At 43.4% G+C, this 24,802-nt stretch overlaps 1 protein-coding gene across 1 annotated transcript in view; it reads left to right on the top strand.

The window, feature by feature from the left end:
- Window positions 1–24,802, top strand: part of LOC139421585 (NACHT, LRR and PYD domains-containing protein 12-like) — a 219,466-nt gene that overhangs the window by 105,692 nt on the left and 88,972 nt on the right. The window contains exons 7-10 of the mRNA XM_071172628.1: window positions 4,746–4,919; window positions 5,487–5,660; window positions 6,228–6,401; window positions 7,992–8,165. Of these exons, the coding sequence (XP_071028729.1) occupies window positions 4,746–4,919; window positions 5,487–5,660; window positions 6,228–6,401; window positions 7,992–8,165 (696 nt within the window). The remainder of the gene's footprint in view (window positions 1–4,745; window positions 4,920–5,486; window positions 5,661–6,227; window positions 6,402–7,991; window positions 8,166–24,802) is intronic.

Raw genomic sequence — 24,802 nt, 5'->3', positions numbered from 1 at the left:
AACTTCTGAAGTGAAGAATTAGATGAAAATTAAGGAATACAAGGAATAAGGAAACTGAACAATTAACTGTGAAAATGGCAACCATTGGTCGAGTACCAGAGATTGAGGCTACAAAAGAGGATTTTGATTCCTATTTGGAGCATTTTGAACGTTGGCTGGCTGCAAATGAAATCAAAGATGAAAAGAAGCAGACGTATTTATCATGTGTTTTGGGTCCAACGGAGTATGGATTGCTGAAAGGTCTCATTGAACCAATAAAAGCAGTGGAGTTGAACTATGCAGAACTGACTGAAACTCTTTCAAGGTATTTCAAGCCTAAGCCAATTCTCATTGCAGAACGTTTCAGATATTATCAACGTCACCAGAGTCAAGGGGAAACCGTGGCTGACTACATCCTTGCTTTGAAAAGGCTGGCAAGTACATGTGAGTTTGCACGATTTCTTGATGATGCTCTCCGAGACAAGTTTGTATGTGGTCTCACAGGTGAAGCATATCACAGAAGGCTCCTGTCAGAGAAGGACCTGACCTTTAAGAAAGCCTGTGATATAGCACTTGGACTCGAGCTTGTTCACAGGGATACTATTGAGCTATCGGGACATGCAGAACGTCAGAAAGGTGTTCACAAGGTCAGTGATGCACGTGGTGAAAAAGCTCACAGAAGTCACACTTTTTTCAGGCCCGTCCTCAAGGTTACACAAGAACAAAGCAGCCCACATCTCAAAGCCAAGTTGCTAGAGATGTGGGGGAGATAATCATCAGCACAGTGAATGTCGATTCCAAAATGAAAAGTGCCACAGTTGTGGAAAGGTTGGACAATTACAGAGAGTGTGTAAGGCCTCGAAACGCACAGCAAGAGCGCACAAAGTGTCAGACGCAGCACAAGAAGAGTAAGGTACAACTGAAACAGTAGTGGAACTGTTGACAGTGTACACAGCTCAACAACTAAAAGATGGAATCTATCTCAACATGGAGTTAGCGGGAAAACAGGTTAAAATGCAGCTGGACACCGGAGCGTCTGTATCTCTGGTTCCAGAGAGACTCTACAAAGAAAAACTGAAAGAGTGTCCTCTTCAGCCCGCGTCCATCCGCCTTTCTTCATACACTGGTGACACTATTCCTGTGTTAGGGCAGATCCAGGTACCAGTCCGGTATGAGGGGAAGGAGTGGACGCTACCGCTTGTCATTGTTAAAGGAGAAAAATCAGCCTTGCTAGGCAGAAACTGGCTACAAAAGATGAAGTTGAACTTGGGAGAAATCTTCAGTCTGAGAAATGACAAACCAGTGAGTCAGGCTACACTCACTAACATGCTGGAGACGCACAAATAACTTTTCAAAGATGGCTACGGTGAAATACAAGACTTCACAGCAAAAGTCAGAGTGCAAGAAGGAACCAAGCAACTTTCACAAACCACGTCCGGTTCCCTATGCTCTTAAGGAAACAGTAGAGAAGGAACTGGACTGCCTACAGAAGAATAACATAATCACGAAAGTAGCAAGGAGCGACTGGGCCGCTCCGATTGTTGTAGTTCCAAAGAAAGTTCCGTCAGAATGTGCGGTGACTACGAGGTCACAGTAAATCGCTGCATACTACCAGAGGAATATCCACTACCAAACGCTGAAGATCTGTTTGCCACTCTAGCTGGTGGGAAGGTTTTCAGTAAGCTGGACCTGGCATTCGCTTATCAGCAACTGAAGCTGGATCCGGAGTCAGAACATTATCTGACCATCAATACACACAAGAGGCTATTCAGATCCAATCGCTTGGCCTATGGAATCTCGACAGCTCCAGCGATATTCCAACACACAATGGATCAGATCTTGGACGGTATAGACCATGTTGTGTGCTTCATGGATGACATCCTCGTGTCAGCACCAACCATTGGAGAGCACCTTGTAGTGCTGGACAAAGTGATGTCAAGACTGGAGAAATATGGAGTGAGAATGAAACGCAGCAAGTGTGAGTTCCTCCAGGACTCAGTGGAGTATCTCGGATACAAGATTGATGCACAAGGCCTGCACCCAACCAACAGCAAGGTGGAAGCAATTGTAAACGCACCAGCACCCACAAATATCTCAGAGCTGAGGTCATTTTTGGGGCTCCTGAACTATTACGGAAGGTTTGTGTCAAACTTGTCCACATTGTTGCATCCGCTTCACCAACTGCTGCAGGCCGATACAAAGTGGAATTGGTCCCCACAATGCGAAGAAGCATTCAATACTTGCAAACAGCATCTGCTAAAGAGCAAGTGGCTTGCCCACTATAACACAGAGATGAAGCTGAGACTCGCGTGTGATGCATCTCCATACGGAGTAGGAGCCGTCATCTCACATGTTCTACCGTCAGGTGAAGAACACCCTATTGCATTTGCATCACGGACTCTGTCACCAAGTGAGAAAAATTATGCTCAAATTGAGAAGAAAGCCCTGAGCATCATATTCGGAGTGAAGAAGTTTCACAAATACCTCTACGGAAGGAAGTTCCAACTGCTGACAGATCACAAGCCTCAATTGGCCATCCCTGGACCAAAATCAGCTATACCAACCCTTGCTGCACTTCGAATGCAATGTTGGGCTCTGATATTGTTAGCCTACGACTACGAGATTGAGTACAGACGATCCAGTGATCCCGCAAATGCCGATGCACTATCGAGACTACCATGCAATAGTGACTCCGATAGTGAAGATGATAGAGCAGTCTTCCAGATCTCTCTCATTGATGAACTGCCCATATCTGCTTCTGACATAGCAGAGGAAACAAGGAAAGACCCAGTGCTTTCCAAAGTCTTGGACTTAACATTAGGCGGTTGCCCAACCTTCGTAAATGACGACAACCTTCGTCCATTCATCGACAAGAAAGACCAGTTGTCCACTGATCAAGGATGTGTTCTGTGGGGATCAAGGGTGGTGGTACCTCACAAATTCCAGAGGAGACTGCTATCTGACCTGCACGAGGGACATCCAGGGATCACTCGAATGAAAGCACTCGCTCGCAGTTATCTGTGGTGGCCTGGACTGGATCAGGACATTCAACAGCATGTAGGCCACTGCTCACCTTGTGAAGCTGTTCGCAACAAGCCTGTTGCTGCACCTCTTCATCCATGGTCCTGGGCTGCTACACCTTGAGAACGCATCCATGTGGATTACGCCGAAATTGACAAGCAACATTTCCTTGTTGTCGTCGATGTCCATTCCAAGTGGATTGAAGTGTTCCCTACTCAACTGACCACAGCCGAGAAGACCATCAATCTTTTCAGACACCTGTTTGCATCCTTTGGACTATTCAAGGAGCTCGTATCAGACAATGGCCCTCCGTTCACGTCAAACGATTTTGAAACGTTTCTCAAGAACAACGGAGTAAGGCACATCCTGTCGTTCTGTCCCTGAACAGGCAGTTAACCCACTGTTCCTAGGCCATCATTGAAAATAAGATTTTTTTCTTAACTGACTTGCCTGGTTAAAAAAAGGTTAAAAAAAAAAAAATCCTGTCACCACCTTACCATCCGCAATCAAACGGAGAAGTGGAGAGAGCAAACCTTTAAGAAGGCCTGGACTAGACTCGAGGTTCAGTCTGTGCCCACCCACCAAAGGCTTCCTCAGTTCCTGTTTACTTACCGTAACACACCACACACAGTAAAGGAATGTACACCAGCTGAACTGTTTCTGAAAGGCCAACCACGTACCCGCCTGACATTGTTGAAACCAGACTTGTCAAGCACTGTGGCAAAGCACCAGCTACAGCAGAAGAAAGCTCATGATAGACACTCAAAGACTGTCAGAGAATTCAAAGAGGGAGAGAGGGTGATGGTACGTGATTTCAGACACCCCAAGCGCCTGTGGAACTCAGGTGTGATCTTGCAACGCAGAGGACCTTTGACTTACCAAGTCCAAATTGGTCATCGCCAGGTCAACGTTCATGTGGATCATCTGCTACGGTCCAACACCCCAGCAGAGACATGCCGAGAGAACAAGAACAATAACGACCCCCAGGACTATTCTCCTGACTGTGGACGTACGGGAGAGACAGAGCCTGACCTTCCACCCGAACCTGGCCCACCACAGGAAGCCCAGGAGGAGCGGAGATATCCTATTCGACAGCGAAGGACACCTCAAAAGCTTGACCTGTGAGTTGAGCTGGTTAAGGAGGTAACGGACAGTAAAACAAACACTTTAATATGTCCTAGATAAAAGGAAAGAAAAAGGACATTACCTGGGATAGTTATTAGGACACAAACTCCATCTTCGGGGAAGAATAATCCCCTGGATTTGTGCTGGGCTCTGAAAAGTCTGCTTCAACCCAGTAGTTGAAAAATGTTTAAGAATGCATTGTTCAGATATTGCATTAGTAGTTACCTAACATATTTACCTTGTTCTCTGGGAGTTAAACACTATGGGGGAGGAGTGTAGTATCTGGGATCTACATCTGTTTATATTAGTTACTGTGCTGTTACTAAGCAGTAATGCATTACGGCAGTGTTACGTTACTACACCTAATAGGAAATGCACATGGGAACTGTAGAGCACGAGGGGTTTTGACTAAACAAAAACTAACAGTACTCCCGGCTCCTGCTTGGTCATTTCTCCACAACACAAATATTACAACAATGTGACTATACATTTCTAGGAGATTAAAGATTAATCTATATGTTTTTTGGGAGAATAAACCAAATGCATCTGCCATTGTCCTTCTACACTACTGGTGTTAAATTAACAGTGTGTTTGTGAAATCATGATGATCTCTTTATCAGGCTGTCAGGCTGTGGAGTCACGGACAAAGGCTGTGCTTCTCTGGTCTCAGCTCTGAAGTCAAACCCCTCACACCTGAGAGAGCTGGATCTGAGTAACAATGACCTGAAGGATTCAGGAGTGAAGCTGCTCTCTGCTGGACTGGGGAATCCCCACTGTAAACTGGAGACTCTGAGGTCAGTATTCCTCTAGTTGGTCAACAAGTGATAACTGTTCACTAGTTCTACATGTGTTTACCAGGCACACATAGTCCACATCATATGTGTTTACCAGGCACACATAGTCCACATCACATGTGTTTGGACAGTAAATCTTACAGTTTTAAATGAGTCTCTCTGCTCCAGTATTTAGGATTGGATATATTATGTTTTATGTTAGATGACAGTACAGAATGTCACCTTTGTTTTTAAGGTACTCATAAAAATCTGTTTTAGCTTTTAGAAATGAAAGCACTTCATGGACCTAGTTCTCCCATTTGAATAAGTACTACAAGTTTATTTTTTTAAAGCTAACATCAGAGGTGAAGGTCTGGTCAGTCAACTCAGATATTTGTAAAATACATTTCTCTCTCTTCAAGCAATGTTATGATCATTTCTAATACTGATACATTCATTCATTTATGAATAGATATGGCAGGTTTCAGGACACTGATGTATCTGAATATGTTGAAAAATATATACTGCCACTATTTTCACTACCAAATAATAGCAGTGTGATATTTAATATGATTTGACTCTTTGCAGGCTGTCAGGCTGTGGAGTCACAGAGAAAAGCTGTGCTTCTCTGGTCTCAGCTCTGAAGTCAAACCCCTCACACCTGAGAGAGCTGGATCTGAGTAACAATGACCTGAAGGATTCAGGAGTGAAGCTGCTCTCTGCTGGACTGGGGAATCCCCACTGTAAACTGGAGACTCTGAGGTCAGTATTCCTCTAGTTGGTCAACAAGTGATAACTGTTCACTAGTTCTAAATGTGTTTACCAGGCACACATAGTCCACATCATATGTGTTTACCAGGCACACATAGTCCACATCACATGTGTTTGGACAGTAAATCTTACAGTTTTAAATGAGTCTCTCTGCTCCAGTATTTAGGATTGGATATATTATGTTTTATGTTAGATGACAGTACAGAATGTCACCTTTGTTTTTAAGGTACTCATAAAAATCTGTTTTAGCTTTTAGAAATGAAAGCACTTCATGGACCTAGTTCTCCCATTTGAATAAGTACTACAAGTTTATTTTTTTAAAGCTAACATCAGAGGTGAAGGTCTGGTCAGTCAACTCAGATATTTGTAAAATACATTTCTCTCTCTTCAAGCAATGTTATGATCATTTCTAATACTGATACATTCATTCATTTATGAATAGATATGGCAGGTTTCAGGACACTGATGTATCTGAATATGTTGAAAAATATATACTGCCACTATTTTCACTACCAAATAATAGCAGTGTGATATTTAATATGATTTGACTCTTTGCAGGCTGTCAGGCTGTGGAGTCACAGAGAAAAGCTGTGCTTCTCTGGTCTCAGCTCTGAAGTCAAACCCCTCACACCTGAGAGAGCTGGATCTGAGTAACAATGACCTGAAGGATTCAGGAGTGAAGCTGCTCTCTGCTGGACTGGGGAATCCCCACTGTAAACTGGAGACTCTGAGGTCAGTATTCCTGTAGTTGGTCAACAAGTGATAACTGTTCACCAGATCCACAAGTGTTTACCAGGCTCACATAGTCCACATCATATGTGTTTACCAGGCACACATAGTCCACATCATATGTGTTTACCAGATACATAGTCCACATCATATGTGTTTACCAGATACATGGTCCACATCATATGTGTTTACCAGATACATAGTCCACATCATATGTGTTTACCAGATACATAGTCCACATCATATGTGTTTACCAGGCACCCATAGTCCACATCATATGTGTTTACCAGGCACACATAGTCCACATCATATGTGTTTACCAGATACATAGTCCACATCATATGTGTTTACCAGATACATAGTCCACATCATATGTGTTTACCAGATACATAGTCCACATCATATGTGTTTACCAGATACATAGTCCACATCATATGTGTTTACCAGATACATGGTCCACATCATATGTGTTTACCAGATACATAGTCCACATCATATGTGTTTACCAGATACATAGTCCACATCATATGTGTTTACCAGATACATAGTCCACATCATATGTGTTTACCAGATACATAGTCCACATCATATGTGTTTACCAGATACATAGTCCACATCATATGTGTTTACCAGACACATAGTCCACATCATATGTGTTTACCAGATACATAGTCCACATCATATGTGTTTACCAGATACATAGTCCACATCATATGTGTTTACCAGACACACATAGTCCACATCATATGTGTTTACCAGACACACATAGTCCACATCATATGTGTTTACCAGACACATAGTCCACATCATATGTGTTTGGACAGTGAAGTTTACAGTTTTAAATTTGGTGCTATGCTCCAGCATTTTGGATTTGAGATCAAATGTTTCATATTAGATGACAGTACAGAATGTCACCTTTTAATTTGAGGTTTGAATGTCTTGTTGTAGCCTCTGTAACTCTCTCACTCATTATTATTAATGATTAATTCATGATCTTTCTCAAGTCACAGGTTTGATGTAGTCATTGCGTTCAAAGAATATGGGACCAAATACAATTATTTTGACTACTTGAATACACTATAAGTGAATTGGTCAGAATAGTTATGACTTATTCAAATGGGTGGACTAGATACATAAGGGCTTTCAATTCTAAACGGTGAAACAGATATGTATGAAAATACCCTCAAATAAACAATGACATTATATACTGTCACCTCATGTGAAACATTAGACCTCAAATCCAAAATGTTGGAGTACATATCCACATTTAAAATGTTATCTTCACTGTCAAAATAGATATGTACTGAGTATACAGTCCACACCAATCTAAATCTGATACCTCACTGTTTGTATTTTAACCGATACTGCTTTTTAAACTGGTCTGGTCAGTCTACTATAATATTTGGACTTTATATTTTTCTCTCTACAAGCCATACTTAGATTTTTTGTCATTTCAATTAATCATTAATTTACGAATAGATATGAAATGTTGCTGGACATTGATATATCTGAATATGTTAAGGAAATATACTGCCACTATTTTCACCACTAAAGAATAGCAGTGTGGTTTAAATATGATTTGACTCTTTGCAGGCTGTCAGGCTGTCTAGTCACAGAGGAAGGCTGTTCTTCTCTGGTCTCAGCTCTGAAGTCAAACCCCTCACACCTGAGAGAGCTGGACCTGAGCTACAATCACCCAGGAGACTCAGGAGTCAGACTGCTCTCTGCTGGACTGGAGGATCCACACTGCAGACTGGAGAAACTCAAGTATGTAGAGGGTTTATGTCAATGTTCAGATCAGACATGTTTGACTTATCAGGCCAGTTAAGACAAACATTCTTACCACCACTTAGACAAAGTGTGTGAGTGAGAGAGTGAGTGAGTGAGTGAGTGAGTGAGTGAGTGAGTTCACGTGTATCCCTCAATGACTGTCTGTTCTTCTGCTTACCGCTACAGTGTGGAACATGGTGGAGAGTACACAATGAAACCTGGACTTAGAAAATGTGAGTGTTGACTGCTGTGAAGAATATGACTAAGAATAATTCTTAATTCAAGTTAAGTCAAAGACCACCATCATTACTTACTTGGTCATATTACATACAATCTGTAGTTCTACAGAAGCAGAAATCAGGGACACCAAAGTTTAGAAAGAGCAGCTTTGGCAGTGTGTGTGTATGTGTGTGGTGTGTTCGTGTTACGCTAGAAATGTGTGTTTATGCATGCATACAGGTGTGTGTGTGCTCAGGATGTGTGTGTGTGTGTGTGCTCAGGATGTGTGTGTGTGTGTGTGTGTGTGTGTGTGTGTATATAATTAATAGGAATACGTGTGTTTTATATTACCATACAGTATAACATATGACCATTCAACAAGTCTCAAGTTACCTTAACTTCTCCTTTTGATACCTAGAAACATCTACATTAAATTAATTAGTGATTTTTTTATTATTTTTATTTCACCTTTATTTCAAGTTATTATTATTATTATTATTATTATTCAAAGTCAAAATTGGCTACATCATTTTTATTTTTTATTTCACATTTATTTAACAGACAGACGGGCAGGCAGGGGGACAGACAGACGGGCAGGCAGGGGGACAGACAGACGGGCAGGCAGGGGGACAGACACACAGGCAGGCAGGGGGACAGACACACAGGCAGGCAGTGACAGACACACAGGCAGGCAGTGACAGACATAGAGAGACAGGCAGGTAAGTAGGCCAGTTGAGAACAAGTTCTCATTTACCGGGGCTGCAGGGAAGCCTAGTGGTTAGAGCGTTGGACTAGTAGCCGGAAGGTTGCAAGTTCAAACCCCCGAGCTGACAAGGTACAAATCTGTCGTTCTGCCCCTGAACAGGCAGTTAACCCACTGTTCCTAGGCCGTCATTGAAAATAAGAATGTGTTCTTAACTGACTTGCCTAGTAAAATAAAGGTTAAATAAAAAATAAAATAAAAAAAACGTCTCCGACCTGGCCAATATAAAACCGAGCAGTGCAACAAAAACAACATTGAGTTACACATAAACAAATGTACAGTCAATAACACAAAGGAAAAGAAAAATAGAAAAATCTATGTACAGCTAATGTAGAAGAGTAGGGAGGTGGGTAATAAATAGGCCATAGAGGTGAAAATAATTACAACTAAGCATTAATACTGGAGTGATAGATGTGCAGATGATGATGTGCAAGTAGAGATACTGGGGAGCAAAAGAACAAGAGGGTAAGTAACAATATGGGGATGAGGTAGTCAGGTGTGATATTTACAGATGGGCTGTGTACAGCTACAGTGATCGGTAAGCTGCTCTGGAGATATAAGATTCCAGCTTCAGTGATTTTTGCAATTCATTCCAGTCATTGGCAGCAGAGAACTGGAAGGAGAGGCGGCCGAAGTAAGTGTTGGCTTTGGGGATGACCAGGGAAATATACCTGCTGCGTATGCTACGGGTGGGTGTTGCTATGGTGACCAGTGAGCTGAGATAAGGCCAGGCTTTACCTAGCAAAGACTTATAAATGCCAGTGGGTTTGGCGACGGATATGTAGTGAGGGCCAGCCAACGATAGCATTCAGGTCGCCAGGGAGTTAACATTCTAATGTGAATGATGATGATTTCTAACATTGTGTCTGGTTTCATCCACCAGATGCCTGTGATCTCACACTGGACCCAAACACAGCACAAAGACTCCTCTCTCTGTCTGAGGAGAACAGAAAGGTGACACGTAGCAGGGAGACACAACCGTATCCTGATCACCAGGAGAGATTTGAGTTCTGGCAGCAAGTGCTGTGTAGAGATGGTCTGACTGGGCGCTGTTACTGGGAGGTAGAGGGGAGTGGGGGATTGGCTGACATTGGAGTGACATATAAAGGAATCAGCAGGAGAGGAAGGGGTAATGACTGTGTTATTGGATCCAATGACAAGTCCTGGAGTCTGTTCTTTTCTGACAAAAGTTACAATGCCAGGCACAATAATGTTCACATTACCTTAGACGTCCCCCCCTCCAGCTCCCACAGAGTAGGAGTGTATCTGGACTGGCCAGCTGGCACTCTGTCCTTCTACAGAGTCTCCTCTGACACACTGACCCACCTGTACACATTCTACACCACATTCACTGAGCCCCTCTATCCAGGGTTTAAGGTTAATGATGTTGACTCCTCAGTGTCCCTGTGTCATGTGTTCATGGGGCCAAAAAAAACATGATGTTTCACTCTAATCATGTGTTTTATGTTTGATCACAATATGACATTTAAATACATGGAGTAACACACACACCAGTTTGGACCAGTTTATTCCTGGAAATAATAACCATGGTAACTCTGTGTCAATGGACACACACACTCGCACACTGGACACACAATAACACACACTGGACAAACTGGACACACAATAACACACACTGGACAAACTGGACACACAATAACACACACTGGACAAACTGGACACACAATAACACACACTGGACAAACTGGACACACAATAACACACACTGGACAAACTGGACACACAATAACACACACTGGACAAACTGGACACCCAATAACACACACTGGACAAACTGGACACCCAATAACACACACTGGATATATATAGATATAACAGAAGCTAATAGAACCAGGACACTTTGTCACAAGATATAACAGAAGCTAATAGAACCAGGACACTTTGTCACAAGATATAACAGAATGTAATAGAACCAGGACACTTTGTCACAAGATATAACAGGAGCTAATAGAACCAGGACACTTTGTCACAAGATATAACAGAAGGTAATAGAACCAGGACACTCTGTCACAAGATATAACAGAATGTAATAGAACCAGGACACTTTGTCACAAGATATAACAGAAGCTAATAGAACCAGGACACTTTGTCACAAGATATAACAGAATGTAATAGAACCAGGACACTTTGTCACAAGATATAACAGGAGCTAATAGAACCAGGACACTTTGTCACGAGATATAACAGAAGCTAATAGAACCAGGACACTTTGTCACGAGATATAACAGAAGGTAATAGAACCAGGACACTTTGTCACAAGATATAACAGATACTACTAAGCCTGATTTCAGTCTGAATTCATCTTTGACCAAATGTGTAGCAGCAGTTTGCAATGGTACGGCAGAATAGCTGTGCTCATAATCCTTATACCTCTTCATGGACTACAGTTGAACATTGTCTTGTTTTAGGGTGTGAACTGGTATGGTCTGATTTGAATTACAGCAGTTATTTTAACAATGCTGGTTATAAATATTGTTGACCTTCATCCATGGAGACCTTGACTTGCATTACACTCGCTGCAGAAAAACATTTTCGTGAAATGATGAGACTTCTAGTTAGAGAAAATGATTCCTATAAACGTGCCCTGATACAAGCAAGAAACAAGTAATCGATGAAACAGAATGTGACATATCTGTTTGATAGTTCACACATTCATCCGTCAGGGTTACTATCTTGTCATGTTTTTGACTAACCACAGTGGAACATTCTAGTCTTTAAGGACATTAACTGGCAGAACAGGTTTCAGCAAAGTATGGTGTCATTGTTTTCAGGAAGGTGTGCCCATGGTCTTTGTACGGCGGTACAAAGGCAAAGAGCAGTTTACGTAAACAGCGAATATGATAAAAACTGCATTAAAGTTAGTTTTTTTGTCCATGCATATCAACCATGACCACTGATCTGACCTATGACCCCTAAAATACTGATACTGCACTCGGCCTTTGTATGAATTTAAACAGCTGTATGAGTAATACAAGAGCTAAGTAGAGTATCTAGACATCTAAATGTGTCTAAATGTGTTGATCCAACATTTAGTTGTTTTTCTGTTTGATTTGAATAGTTTGAGATCTAACTACATTCCAACTGTATTTAATGGTGTTTTGTAGTTGTGTTTTCATGTTTTGACTGATGTATTGTAGTAACCCTCAAGCTGTTTTTAGCCATAAGGTTATTTAATAACGGAGAATGTTCATAGTTAATAAATATTTGATTTTGTATTACTATCAATGCTGTCATGTTCTTTATGTTATGTTCTTTATGTTAGCTATTATTTCTATATTTTGTTTATCTTTCTGACCATTATCTGGGTATTTACTCTCACACACACACACACACACACACACACACACACACACACACACACACACACACACACACTCACTCTATCACACACAATCTACACACACACTATGACACAGTCTCTTTGGCTAGGGAGACCTGGTCAAGAAGACAGCAGTAGGAAAAACAGAATACAAACAGCACATCAACACGTTGTCAGAGCTGGTCCTGTTTCCAGGAAACATGTACATTCCTCTGGGGGTAAACCCGTTTCAGAGCTGGTCCTGTCTCCAGGAAACATGTACATTCCTCTGGGGGTAAACCCGTTTCAGAGCTGGTCCTGTCTCCAGGAAACATGTACATTCCTCTGGGGGTAAACCCGTTTCAGAGCTGGTCCTGTCTCCAGGAAACATGTACATTCCTCCGGGGGTAAACCCGTTATCAGAGCTGGTCCTGTCTCCAGGAAACATGTACATTCCTCCGGGGGTAAACCCGTTTCAGAGCTGGTCCTGTCTCCAGGAAACATGTACATTCCTCTGGGGGTAAACCCGTTATCAGAGCTGGTCCTGTCTCCAGGAAACATGTACATTCCTCCGGGGGTAAACCCGTTATCAGAGCTGGTCCTGTCTCCAGGAAACATGTACATTCCTCCGGGGGTAAACCCGTTATCAGAGCTGGTCCTGTCTCCAGGAAACATGTACATTCCTCCGGGGGTAAACCCGTTATCAGAGCTGGTCCTGTCTCCAGGAAACATGTACATTCCTCTGGGGGTAAACCCGTTATCAGAGCTGGTCCTGTCTCCAGGAAACTTGTACATTCCTCCGGGGGTAAACCCGTTATCAGAGCTGGTCCTGTCTCCAGGAAACATGTACATTCCTCCGGGGGTAAACCCGTTTCATGGAGTACAGCAGGTAGCCTGCAGCAGGATTCTGATCCAACTAGACAACAAACCTGACCAACTGACCTAATTGATCAATTCAACACACTTGGTATTCCAGGTTGATTAAATCAAAAACATGAATTGTTGTGCTGACCTTATGGGGACATTGAACTGTTGTCCTGACCTTATGGGGACATTGAACTGTTGTCCTGACCTTATGGGGACATTGAACTGTTGTGCTGACCTTATGGGGACATTGAACTGTTGTGCTGACCTTATGTGGACATTGAACTGTTGTGCTGACCTTATGGGGACATTGAACTGTTGTGCTGACCTTATGTGGACATTGAACTGTTGTGCTGACCTTATGGGGACATTGAACTGTTGTGCTGACCTTATGGGGACATTGAACTGTTGTGCTGACCTTATGGGGACATTGAACTGTTGTCCTGACCTTATGGGGACATTGAACTGTTGTGCTGACCTTATGGGGACATTGAACTGTTGTGCTGACCTTATGTGGACATTGAACTGTTGTGCTGACCTTATGGGGACATTGAACTGTTGTGCTGACCTTATGGGGACATTGAACTGTTGTGCTGACCTTATGGGGACATTGAACTGTTGTGCTGACCTTATGGGGACATTGAACTGTTGTGCTGACCTTATGGGGACATTGAACTGTTGTGCTGACCTTATGGGGACATTGAACTGTTGTGCTGACCTTATGGGGACATTGAACTGTTGTGCTGACCTTATGGGGACATTGAACTGTTGTGCTGACCTTATGGGGACATTGAACTGTTGTGCTGACCTTATGGGGACATTGAACTGTTGTGCTGACCTTATGGGGACATTGAACTGTTGTGCTGACCTTATGGGGACATTGAGCTGTTGTGCTGACCTTATGGGAACATTGAACTGTTGTGCTGACCTTATGGGGACATTGAGCTGTTGTGCTGACCTTATGGGGACATTGAACTGTTGTCCTGACCTTATGGGGACATTGAACTGTTGTGCTGACCTTATGGGGACATTGAACTGTTGTGCTGACCTTATGGGGACATTGAACTGTTGTGCTGACCTTATGGGGACATTGAACTGTTGTGCTGACCTTATGTGGACATTGAACTGTTGTGCTGACCTTATGGGGACATTGAACTGTTGTGCTGACCTTATGGGGACATTGAACTGTTGTGCTGACCTTATGGGGACATTGAGCTGTTGTGCTGACCTTATGGGAACATTGAACTGTTGTGCTGACCTTATGGGGACATTGAACTGTTGTGCTGACCTTATGGGGACATTGAACTGTTGTGCTGACCTTATGGGAACATTGAACTGTTGTGCTGACCTTATGGGGACATTGAACTGTTGTGCTGACCTTATGGGGACATTGAGCTGTTGTGCTGACCTTATGGGGACATTGAACTGTTGTGCTGACCTTATGGGGACATTGAGCTGTTGTGCTGACCTTATGGGGACATTGAACTGTTGTCCTGACCTTATGGGGACATTGAACTGTTGTGCTGACCTTATGGGGACATTGAACTGTTGTGCTGACCTTATGGGGACATTGAACTGTTGTGCTGACCTTATGGGGACATTGAACTGTTGTGCTGACCTTATGGGGACATTGAACTGTTGTGCTGACCTTATGGGGACATTGAACTGTTGTCCTGACCTTATGGGGACATTGAGCTGTTGTGCTGACCTTATGGGGACATTGAGCTGTTGTGCTGACCTTATGGGGACATTGAACTGTTGTGCTGACCTTATGGGGACATTGAACTGTTGTGCTGACCTTATGGGGACATTGAACTGTTGTGCTGACCTTATGGGGACATTGAACTGTTGTGCTGACCTTATGGGGACATTGAACTGTTGTGCTGACCTTATGGGGACATTGAACTGTTGTCCTGACCTTATGGGGACATTGAGCTGTTGTGCTGACCTTATGGGGACATTGAGCTGTTGTGCTGACCTTATGGGGACATTGAACTGTTGTGCTGACCTTATGGGGACATTGAACTGTTGTGCTGACCTTATGGGGACATTGAACTGTTTGCACACATCCCGTGTGGGGACATCTTGACAAACTGGGGACAAAATAATTATCCCTGTAAGGCAGACCATGTCAAAACCTAACCCTAACATTTCACCCCTAACTCTAATTCTAACCTTAAACCCCCTAGAAATTACCTTTTTCCTTGTGGGTATCAGCAAAATGCCCCAGTTGGTCCCCACAAGTATAGTTAAACGTGCACTCTCTCACACTCGAACACACACAATCTACACACACATCATTCTTTAGTTGTGCTGTTTGTATATTGTTGTATTGTAGAGAAAACAAAACATTGACACCTGTATGTTTGGGAATTATTCTGCAATAATATGCTCAGTCCAAAGCTTTGCACAGCCCACAGACATGTCTACGAACTTTAGGTAGGGGGAACCCTCATCATGTGACGTCGGCACCTGTTTGGCTTTTGCAGAGAAGTCTCCTCTCCCCTCTCTTGATCAGCATAGAACGGGGTCCCTAACAAACTGCGTCACCTCTGTGGGGAGACTAAACTCATCAAGTCTTGTTTCAAAGTTATCCTTCAGTTTAACTAAAAACTCTGACATCACGGGAGTCATCTGTACTGATGAGGACTGGATATAGTTACGCACAGTAGGGAAATTGATGATTTTATTCTGGGCTCAAAACAGAGAAGAAAATAAATGTATTTTGAAAAGCAATACATTGTTTCAAGCATGCCAATAACTGTTTAACCCCTCCCCTTGTAGGCCCAAATTAAGTCCATTCAAGGGATTTTAAAATGTCACTCAAACAAACCTCAGCTACAAATTCCTCATTAACAATTTACACTAGTATGTGTTGGGTTTGTTGTGGCGGCAATCGAAGAGTAAAGCAATTACCGAGTCCTCCCTAAACTCACTCTCTCGAGTGCATTAGGCCTACCCTTACTTAGCTACCTAACATCATTTTATAAAAGGAGATCGTGATACTCAACAGACCACGAAACAAGCCATGTTGAAGGATAAATGTTGATCGGATAAAGTTTATGATAGCCATAATGGAGTCCATTGTTTAACTCACTGCTGAGTTTAGCCAAAGCACACTCAGGCAGTGTAACAGCCAATAGGCAGGCAGACGGACTCTGTAACCCTGTTACCAGTTACAGTCCATCAGAGCTGCCATGTTACTGCTGTTGATTGACAGCACTTAACGGTGAATGGAAACACTTTAGGTAGTAAATCTAAGTAAAGAGATGTAGTCAATCCACTAATACTAACCATGTGTATGTGACAAATAAAATTTGATTTGATTTGATTTGATCTAAGTAAAGAGATGTAGTCAATCCACGAATACTAAACATGTTTAGCATTTAACATAAACACATCTCTATGTTTAGTATTTTGATCGCCGACCAGGTTTATTTGAACTATGGTCACTCCATTTTAAATTGCCATAGTAATGACTGACGCCAGTGTGTCACGGGCAACAACAAGTAGTAAATCAAACATGAACTGTATAGCGCCAGGCTGTATGAATTTGGCTCCCCCAAAAAAATATATTGGTAAACTACCATCGGCTGCCCAAGGACCTACAACTTTTGTAGAAGTGGCTCCATGTCTTGAAGAGGAAGGACGTGTCAGCCCGAGCTAGCAGGATGTGCAGACAGCATTTCACGGGATTTCTCGATGAAGGGCACTTTTGATGCGGTAACTGGGAGTTTCCGAATGGAAAGAAGTCATAGGTCTACGTTGAAGCCCTCTGCTTGCACCTTCATTTGACATTAAGAGGGTTATGGTGTACCGACCGACCATCATCAACATCGCTGCCTTTGGAGAGTCAAGCAAAAGCGATTGAACGTAGGAGGCATCACGAGTCAATGCAATGAAGCCTGAATGAACGTTAACCGGTCATGACTGTTGTTGACTAGGCTAACGTTAGCCACTGTAGTTGAAGGTAACTAGCTAATTGCGTCGGAAGTGTTTTGTGTAACACCCCCCCAGCAAATAACATTAGTAACTAAAATTGCAACACAGTTTCTCTGTGTACTCCTGTTATTAGGAAACATTAGTTACTGTAGCTAGCTGCCACCTCAGATACTCAAGTACTGTAATACATTTTGTTGACAAATTTGTTTTTGGAATGTTTCGTTAGCTCCAACTCATTTAGCTAGACTGAAGTTGACATAGCTAATGTTTGCTGAAAAATAAATGTGTGTGTGTGTGTGTGTGTTTTTGTTGTTGACAAATCATACAACGGGTAGCTTTTTTATGCCAACTCATATATTTGGGTTCAGTTGTCTTAACAAAATGTTTGTTTTCAGGATGACATCTTCATCCCTGAAAATGTTTTCATCCTGGAGGAGACAGAGGAGATAGATGCAAATCCATGTTATTTCTAAGGCTATTGTTTAGTTCAAGTATATGCAGTGATTCTTGAATGTCACTATAGCCTAATAGATGCCTTCATTGTTATCTACCAACAGGAAAGAATGGTTAGTACAGCATGCCAAACTGACCTCTGGGTGCCAAAGTGTTCCTGTGCTGCGGTGGAGAAGAGGTCCACTGGGACCATCACTAAAGAGCTCAGGGCCCAGCTAGATTGTGCTCATGACCATCAGTATATACAACCGAGTCCTGCCCTTATACGCCACAGATGGAGCTGACGCAGAGAGAGATCAGTGAAGACCATAACTCCCTGTATGAAGCTGAGAGCTCAGAATCAGAGCCAAAATATACTATTGATCTCTTTGGGGGAGCAGGCTGCTGTTCTGAAAATGGAGAAAGAGCCATTCAACATCGAATTCAAAGAAACACCCACCCATAAAGGGAAACGGAGTGGAATAGTTTTTCCACACATTTTTTTAGGGGTTTCAATGGATGTGCTACCTTGTCCCGATCCTGCTGTTTCGACTCTCTCTCAACCTATGAATGCTCAGCTATGAAAAGACAACTGACATTTGCTCCTGAGGTGTTGAACTGTTGCACCCTCTATAACCACTGTGGTTATTATTTTGATGTAAAAAGGGCTTTTGTGAAATACATTTGAATGATTGTTTGCTGTGCTGGATGCTGTGTATTCACTAACTGTCTGAGTGATGGGACATTTATATAGTATCTGTAACATATTTAATCTCCATCTTAACTTCTTAAAGTAGCCATCAGCAGCAGAAATAATAACACAGCGTCTCCCTGCTCCTCTTTCGGTAAAAAGCTGCAAGCACTGACCATCCATGATATCAACATTGTAATGCTGATCTGTTTCCACTACCATGTACCCAGTTTGCTTGCTGTATCGCCACCATCTCTCTAAAACACACACACTCCTACTCTAGTCATTATCTGGCAGCACCCCCACTCACACCTGTTCGTGTTTGGCTATGCAGACCCTCTAGCTGAGGTGTTTCAGGCAGCATGTTTGTGTTACTGCTACGAGATCAAACTCATTGATCTGAGGCAACAATCGGCTCAAACATGAACGTCTTCAGTGGGTTTATTGGCTCCCTAACTAACATTATTTCATTCTCTGTAATAATCTCATTCTCAGAGCTACTTGGTAAATTCAGCCATTCTTGGGAGTTCCAAAATATTCTCTCCAGCCTGTGATGCAACAATGCTAATAATCTGTTCCATTTTTGTCAAACAATTGTACAGACTAACAGACTTCTAGTCTTTCATGTTATTTGTTTATTGGGATCCCCATCATCTGTTACAAAGCAGCAGCTACTCTTCCTGGAGTCCAACAACTATAAAGTTGTCTCCAGGTATATTAGACATCTCTTTACGGGACAATGGAACAGGGGTGGTAACAGCGGATGGACTTTTTGGTTTGCCTAGGAGGAAGTCGTCTGGATCAAGTTATGAGTCACCAAAACATGGGGGAAAGTACTTTGCAAACCAAGCTGATGTGGATCGATTCGTTTTGAAGCCCACATCACCAACAGAGGGAAAGTGATAACATTATGCCTGAATGTAATATTCACTGCATTTTAAGGATACCTTACATTGTTACCTTGTGCACAACTAGAAGGGACTGTGAATGAAATCTAGAATTATTTGAACTCATGATATCAAACCTGACCACTAATTCATTTTTAAATGATGCAGTTATCCCTCCACCTCATCTGTTTGACTCAGTGGGATGATGGTTGGAGACGGTATGTTGGTATTGTGTATATTGAATGTCATGTTATTGGTGGTCTCAGTGGGCTGATGGTTGGAGACGGTATGTTGGTATTGTGTATTGTGGCAAAGAAGGGGGTCGAGTGATAAATGGCAGATATGTGAGAGCAGAACTAATAAACGGGCTCTGCCCGATCACTAAAATGGCCACCCCTGTCAGAACTACAGATCACAAAATGGCCGACCGCCAAAACTACAAGTCCCAGAAGCAAGGGGAACCCTCAGAAGGTGGAGCCGACCCACAGATAAAGGGTCAAGAAAAACCAGGAAGAGAGAGAGAGAGTGCTGGAAGGATCTATGAACAATAGAGAAAGAGACAATAGAGATTGGCTGGATTTACCGTGTATGAGCTGGATTGTTTTGGACTTACCTGTTGGCGTTTGGACCTGGACCTACCGAGAACCCGATTCGTGTACCGAACCCTGCTATCCTTGACCTCACCTACGGCCTGGGTGGACCAGGATGGAGAAACAAACACACAGGTACTGTGTAAATAAAAATAAAATGTTCAGTTAGCACTCCAAAGGGGAGTCAGGTTTTTTTTTTGTGGCTTTGTTTGGTTAGGACAGTTTCTCAGGAAAATGAGTATGGAGGGAGCCATACAGGCCCTGTTACAAGCGGTGGCCGCCCAACAAGAGGCAACTAGAGCTCAACAAATAGCTCATCAGGATGCAATGCGAATGTATCAGGACACGTTACAGGTCCAGCACTGCACCAACCAGCTGCTCAGAGAAGAGCAAGAGAGAAACACCCGGGAGTTAAGAGAAGGCCTAAAGGGGCTAGCGGACCAAATTGGGGCTCAATTACCAGCTGCAAATACCCAGAGGCGGGCCAATCATTTTCTTCAAAAAATGACAGCACAGGATGATGTGGAAGCATATCTTACCACCTTCGAAAGGACGGCAGAGAGGGAGAAGTGGCCGAAAGAAGAATGGGCAGGGCTTCTGGCACCATACCTGGCAGGGGATGCTCAAAAAGCATATTTTGACCTGGAGTTGAAAGATGCACAGGATTACAATAAACTAAAGGGAGAGATCTTGACTAGACTGGGAGTGACCGATACCGTGAGGGCACACCGCTTCCACCAGTGGTCCTACCGACTGGGAGAACCCCCACGAACACAGATGTTCGACTTGATTCACCTGGCACGGAAATGGTTGCGACCAGAGACCCGGTCATCCGCCGAGATCGTCGAGACCATCGTACTCAACCAGTTTCAGCGAGGTCTACCCCAAGAAGTGAGACGATGGGTTGGCCAGAACAAGGTACTTTCCGCCGACCATCTCGTGGGCCTGGTTGAACGGTATTGTACGGCAGGAACAGCTGAGCAGGCACAGGAGGAAAGATTCCCGTTCCCCAGGCCTGGGCGAACCAGCGGACAGGGTAAGGCTGTCCCAACATATAGAGGGGGAAGAGAGCAGCGTGGGGCCATGAGGAAAGAATCAGAATCAGGCCGAGACACTTAGGAAAAAAACGGAAACCGGGACTGGGTGTCGAGGGGGTCTCCCCCCCGAACCCCTATTATCTGTTACAATTGTAATCAACCTGGGACATATTGCAGCCTACTGCCCTATTAAAGAAGAGCCAATGCAATGTAACCTCTGTGAAAATGAAGATGATATATGGTATGCATGTCCTGTTGTAACCACTGTACTTGAAAGATCAAGAAACAAACATATGTGCAGGGTGAAGGTTGAAGGGAAAGAGGTTGAAGCACTGCTGGATTCCGGCAGTATGCTAACCCTGGTCGTTGCAAGCCTAGTGCCGAATCATAAACTGGATACAAGACAGGATATTAGTGTTACATGCATTCATGGGGATACCCGTCTGTACCCCACGGCCTTAGTGAGCATACAAACAGAGGACGGTCTGCTGGATTATGAGGTCGGCGTGGTCCCAAAGTAAAAAAACTATGATGTAATATTGGGTAGAGACTTTCCTAACTTTGTGAAGTTAGGCCACAAGAATGGCATATTTGAGAAGCCAACAACCCTGACCAAGCAGGAAGAAGCATGGGGCCTTCAACCAAAGCCAACAAAATAGGTCTCCCAGGGGACAACATCACAGGTGCTAGTAGGGGAGGAGGATGAAGTGGCAAACCTCGCTGATAACGAACAGCCCGGTACTAGTGGGGCTGGGGTCGATCTGAATCCAGAGGACGACGATCTAGAACCAGCAGACCTGGCAGGGTCCTTGACTAATTTCGGGACGGCCCAAAACCAGGATCCAATCCTGCAGCAAGCCAGAGCAGATGTGCAGGTCGTAGATGGTACTCCCATAAATGTTGGGATGATGCCTAATAGTTTTCCCCACTTCATCATGAAAAAGGGTTTGGTGTACAGAGTCTCGAAAATAGGGGTTGATGTGGTGGAACAGTTGTTGGTTCCCATTCGGTACCGGAGGACAGTACTGGATCTAGCTCATGGGCACATTCTGGGTGGATACCTTGGTATCGATAAAACCCGAGACCGGATTGTAAGGAGGTTTTACTGGCCAGGAATTCAAGCTGAAGTGGCTCAGCATTGTGGAGAGTGCCCGGAGTGCCAGTTAACAGCTCCCCGACCAGCTGTTAGAAGCCCGTTAGTGCCACTCCCCATAATCAAAACGCCATTTGAGAGGATAGCGATGGATTTAGTGGGCCCACTACCCAAATCCGCCAGAGGGCAGCAATACATTCTGGTCATTCTAGATTATGCCACTCGCTACCCAGAGCCATTCCCCTTCGGACGATGGCTTCCAAAAATATCGCAAAGGAATTAGTGCTCTTGTTCACCAGGGTAGGGGTTCCAAAGGAGATCCTTACCGACCAGGGGACCCCCTTTATGTCCCGCCTTATGGCGGACCTTTGTAAACTGTGGCAGGTGAAACAGTTGAGGACATCGGTTTACCATCCTCAGACGGACGTGCTGGTTGAGAGATTCAACCGAACCCTGAAGTCAATGCTCAGGAAGGTAATCGATAAGGATGGGAAAAACTGGGATTGCATGTTGCCGTATGATAAATGGCAGATATGTGAGAGCAGAACTAATAAACGGGCTTTGCCCGATCACTAAAATGGCCACCCCTGTCAGAACTACAGATCACAAAATGGCCGACCACCAAAACTACAAGTCCCAGAAGCAAGGGGAACCCTCAGAAGGTGGAGCCGACCCACAGATAAAGGGTCAAGAAAAACCAGGAAGAGAGAGAGAGAGTGCTGGAAGGATCTATGAACAATAGAGAAAGAGACAATAGAGATTGGCTGGATTTACCGTGTATGAGCTGGATTGTTTTGGACTTACCTGTTGGCGTTTGGACCTGGACCTACCGAGAACCCGATTCGTGTACCGAACCCTGCTATCCTTGACCTCGCCTACGGCCTGGGTGGACCAGGACGGAGAAACAAACACACAGGTACTGTCCTGTTCGAAAGAACTCTCATTCTTGGGTGATTTGGTGACAGTTTACCACTTAATTTGTGACAAACGCTCCTAACCTTGAAGAGGTTTGCCACAGTATGTTGAATGTAATATTATTGGTGGTCTCAGTGGGCTGATGGTTGGAGACGGTATGTTGGTATTATGTATGTTGAATGTAATATTATTGGTTGTGTCATGCAACATCCATTTAGATACTGAACCTGGCACAACTGTGTGATCTGCTCCAAGCAACCGCTCAGTACGGTATACATGTACTGTACTTGATATTTAAAAAATGTTTAGGGTTACCATAGACTTCAAGCAGGCAACACCATCAGGTCCAAACCCAAAACAAGGAAATTGGACGAGACAGGCGTGTTGGTGGTTTGGTGAAAGGTGGGATGCAGTAATAATGAGGGGGTTTCTATTTCTTTTTCAGTGTTTGATTAATTTTGTTTGCAAATAATGATGTATCTCTTCTGTAGTTTGTCCAACGCCGTTTACCTGCTGAGAAATGGAGGAGATGAGAGGCAAGAATATCAATCTCATCTTCATGGAGGACATTGATGCAAGATGCAGCCACCTGTGCAAGTAATTAACCTTTTTTAGTCAAGATCTCATTGACTTTAACATTTGAATAGCAGTTTTCACCAAACATAGTTTTGAGCATTAACATTTTGTCCATTTTGTCCTGACTCTGTCTAGACCACAGCTAGTAGTAACCTGTAAAGTCCATCTGACTCTGTCTAGACCACAGCTAGTAGTAACCTGGAAAGTCCATCTGACTCTGTCTAGACCACAGCTAGTAGTAACCTGGAATGTCCATCTGACTCTGTCTTGTTTATAGGTAGTAGTAACCTGGAATGTCCATCTGACTCTGTCTAGACCACAGCTAGTAGTAACCTGGAAAGTCCATCTGACTCTGTCTAGACCACAGCTAGTAGTAACCTGGAAAGTCCATCTGACTCTGTCTAGACCACAGCTAGTAGTAACCTGGAAAGTCCATCTGACTCTGTCTTGTTTACAGGTAGTAGTAACCTGGAATGTCCATCTGACTCTGTCTAGACCACAGCTAGTAGTAACCTGGAAAGTCCATCTGACTCTGTCTTGTTTACAGGTAGTAGTAACCTGGAATGTCCATCTGACTCTGTCTAGACCACAGCTAGTAGTAACCTGGAAAGTCCATCTGACTCTGTCTTGTTTACAGCTAGTAGTAACCTGGAAAGTCCATCTGCATCACAGGGGGTTGGCGGTACCTTAATTGGGGAGGTCTTTACCACAGAAAATAACAGTTTAGACAGTTGTAAAAATCGACTTCTTACAGACAGAATAGTTCCTGTAGATTCAGACTCATCACCAATCTGTTATGTCTGGTGGGTTTCATAACCACGTCTGTATAACAATTCAATAATGATGAGACAGGAATCAGTTCAACCATTTATCTGGAACGTGATCATCTCAACACATACAAACACCCATGATGCTCTGCAGCACAACCCCAATATACAACAAATACATACATAAATAAGTAAATGGACACTAAACAAAACTCATAGAGGAATTGAAATGTTCAGTTCTAGAAAGTAGGGCTATGGGATAGAGTCAAAGGTCAGTATGTTTGATAGCTGGTTACAGAGGTGACATATCAAGCATAAGGTCCATTATAACACAGTGAAGTAGAGGTGGGAGCTAAAAGCAGACATGGACAGTGAGATGGTGTGAGGAGGTCAGGGGTCAAACACTAGATCAGGACAGGTAGAAATGGCAGGGCTGGAAATAGACAGAGACACATTCTGATTATGGCTCAGACCTGACCTGAGACACCCAAACAGAAGATGCCATAGAAAAGTCCTGTCCTTAGACACCCAAACAGAAG

This window comes from Oncorhynchus clarkii, chromosome 12, assembly GCF_045791955.1.
Source record: "Oncorhynchus clarkii lewisi isolate Uvic-CL-2024 chromosome 12, UVic_Ocla_1.0, whole genome shotgun sequence".
In the NCBI taxonomy this organism is placed as follows: domain Eukaryota; kingdom Metazoa; phylum Chordata; class Actinopteri; order Salmoniformes; family Salmonidae; genus Oncorhynchus; species Oncorhynchus clarkii.
Note: the sequence above shows the minus strand (reverse complement) of the source record. Positions and strands in the feature narration are given on the sequence as shown.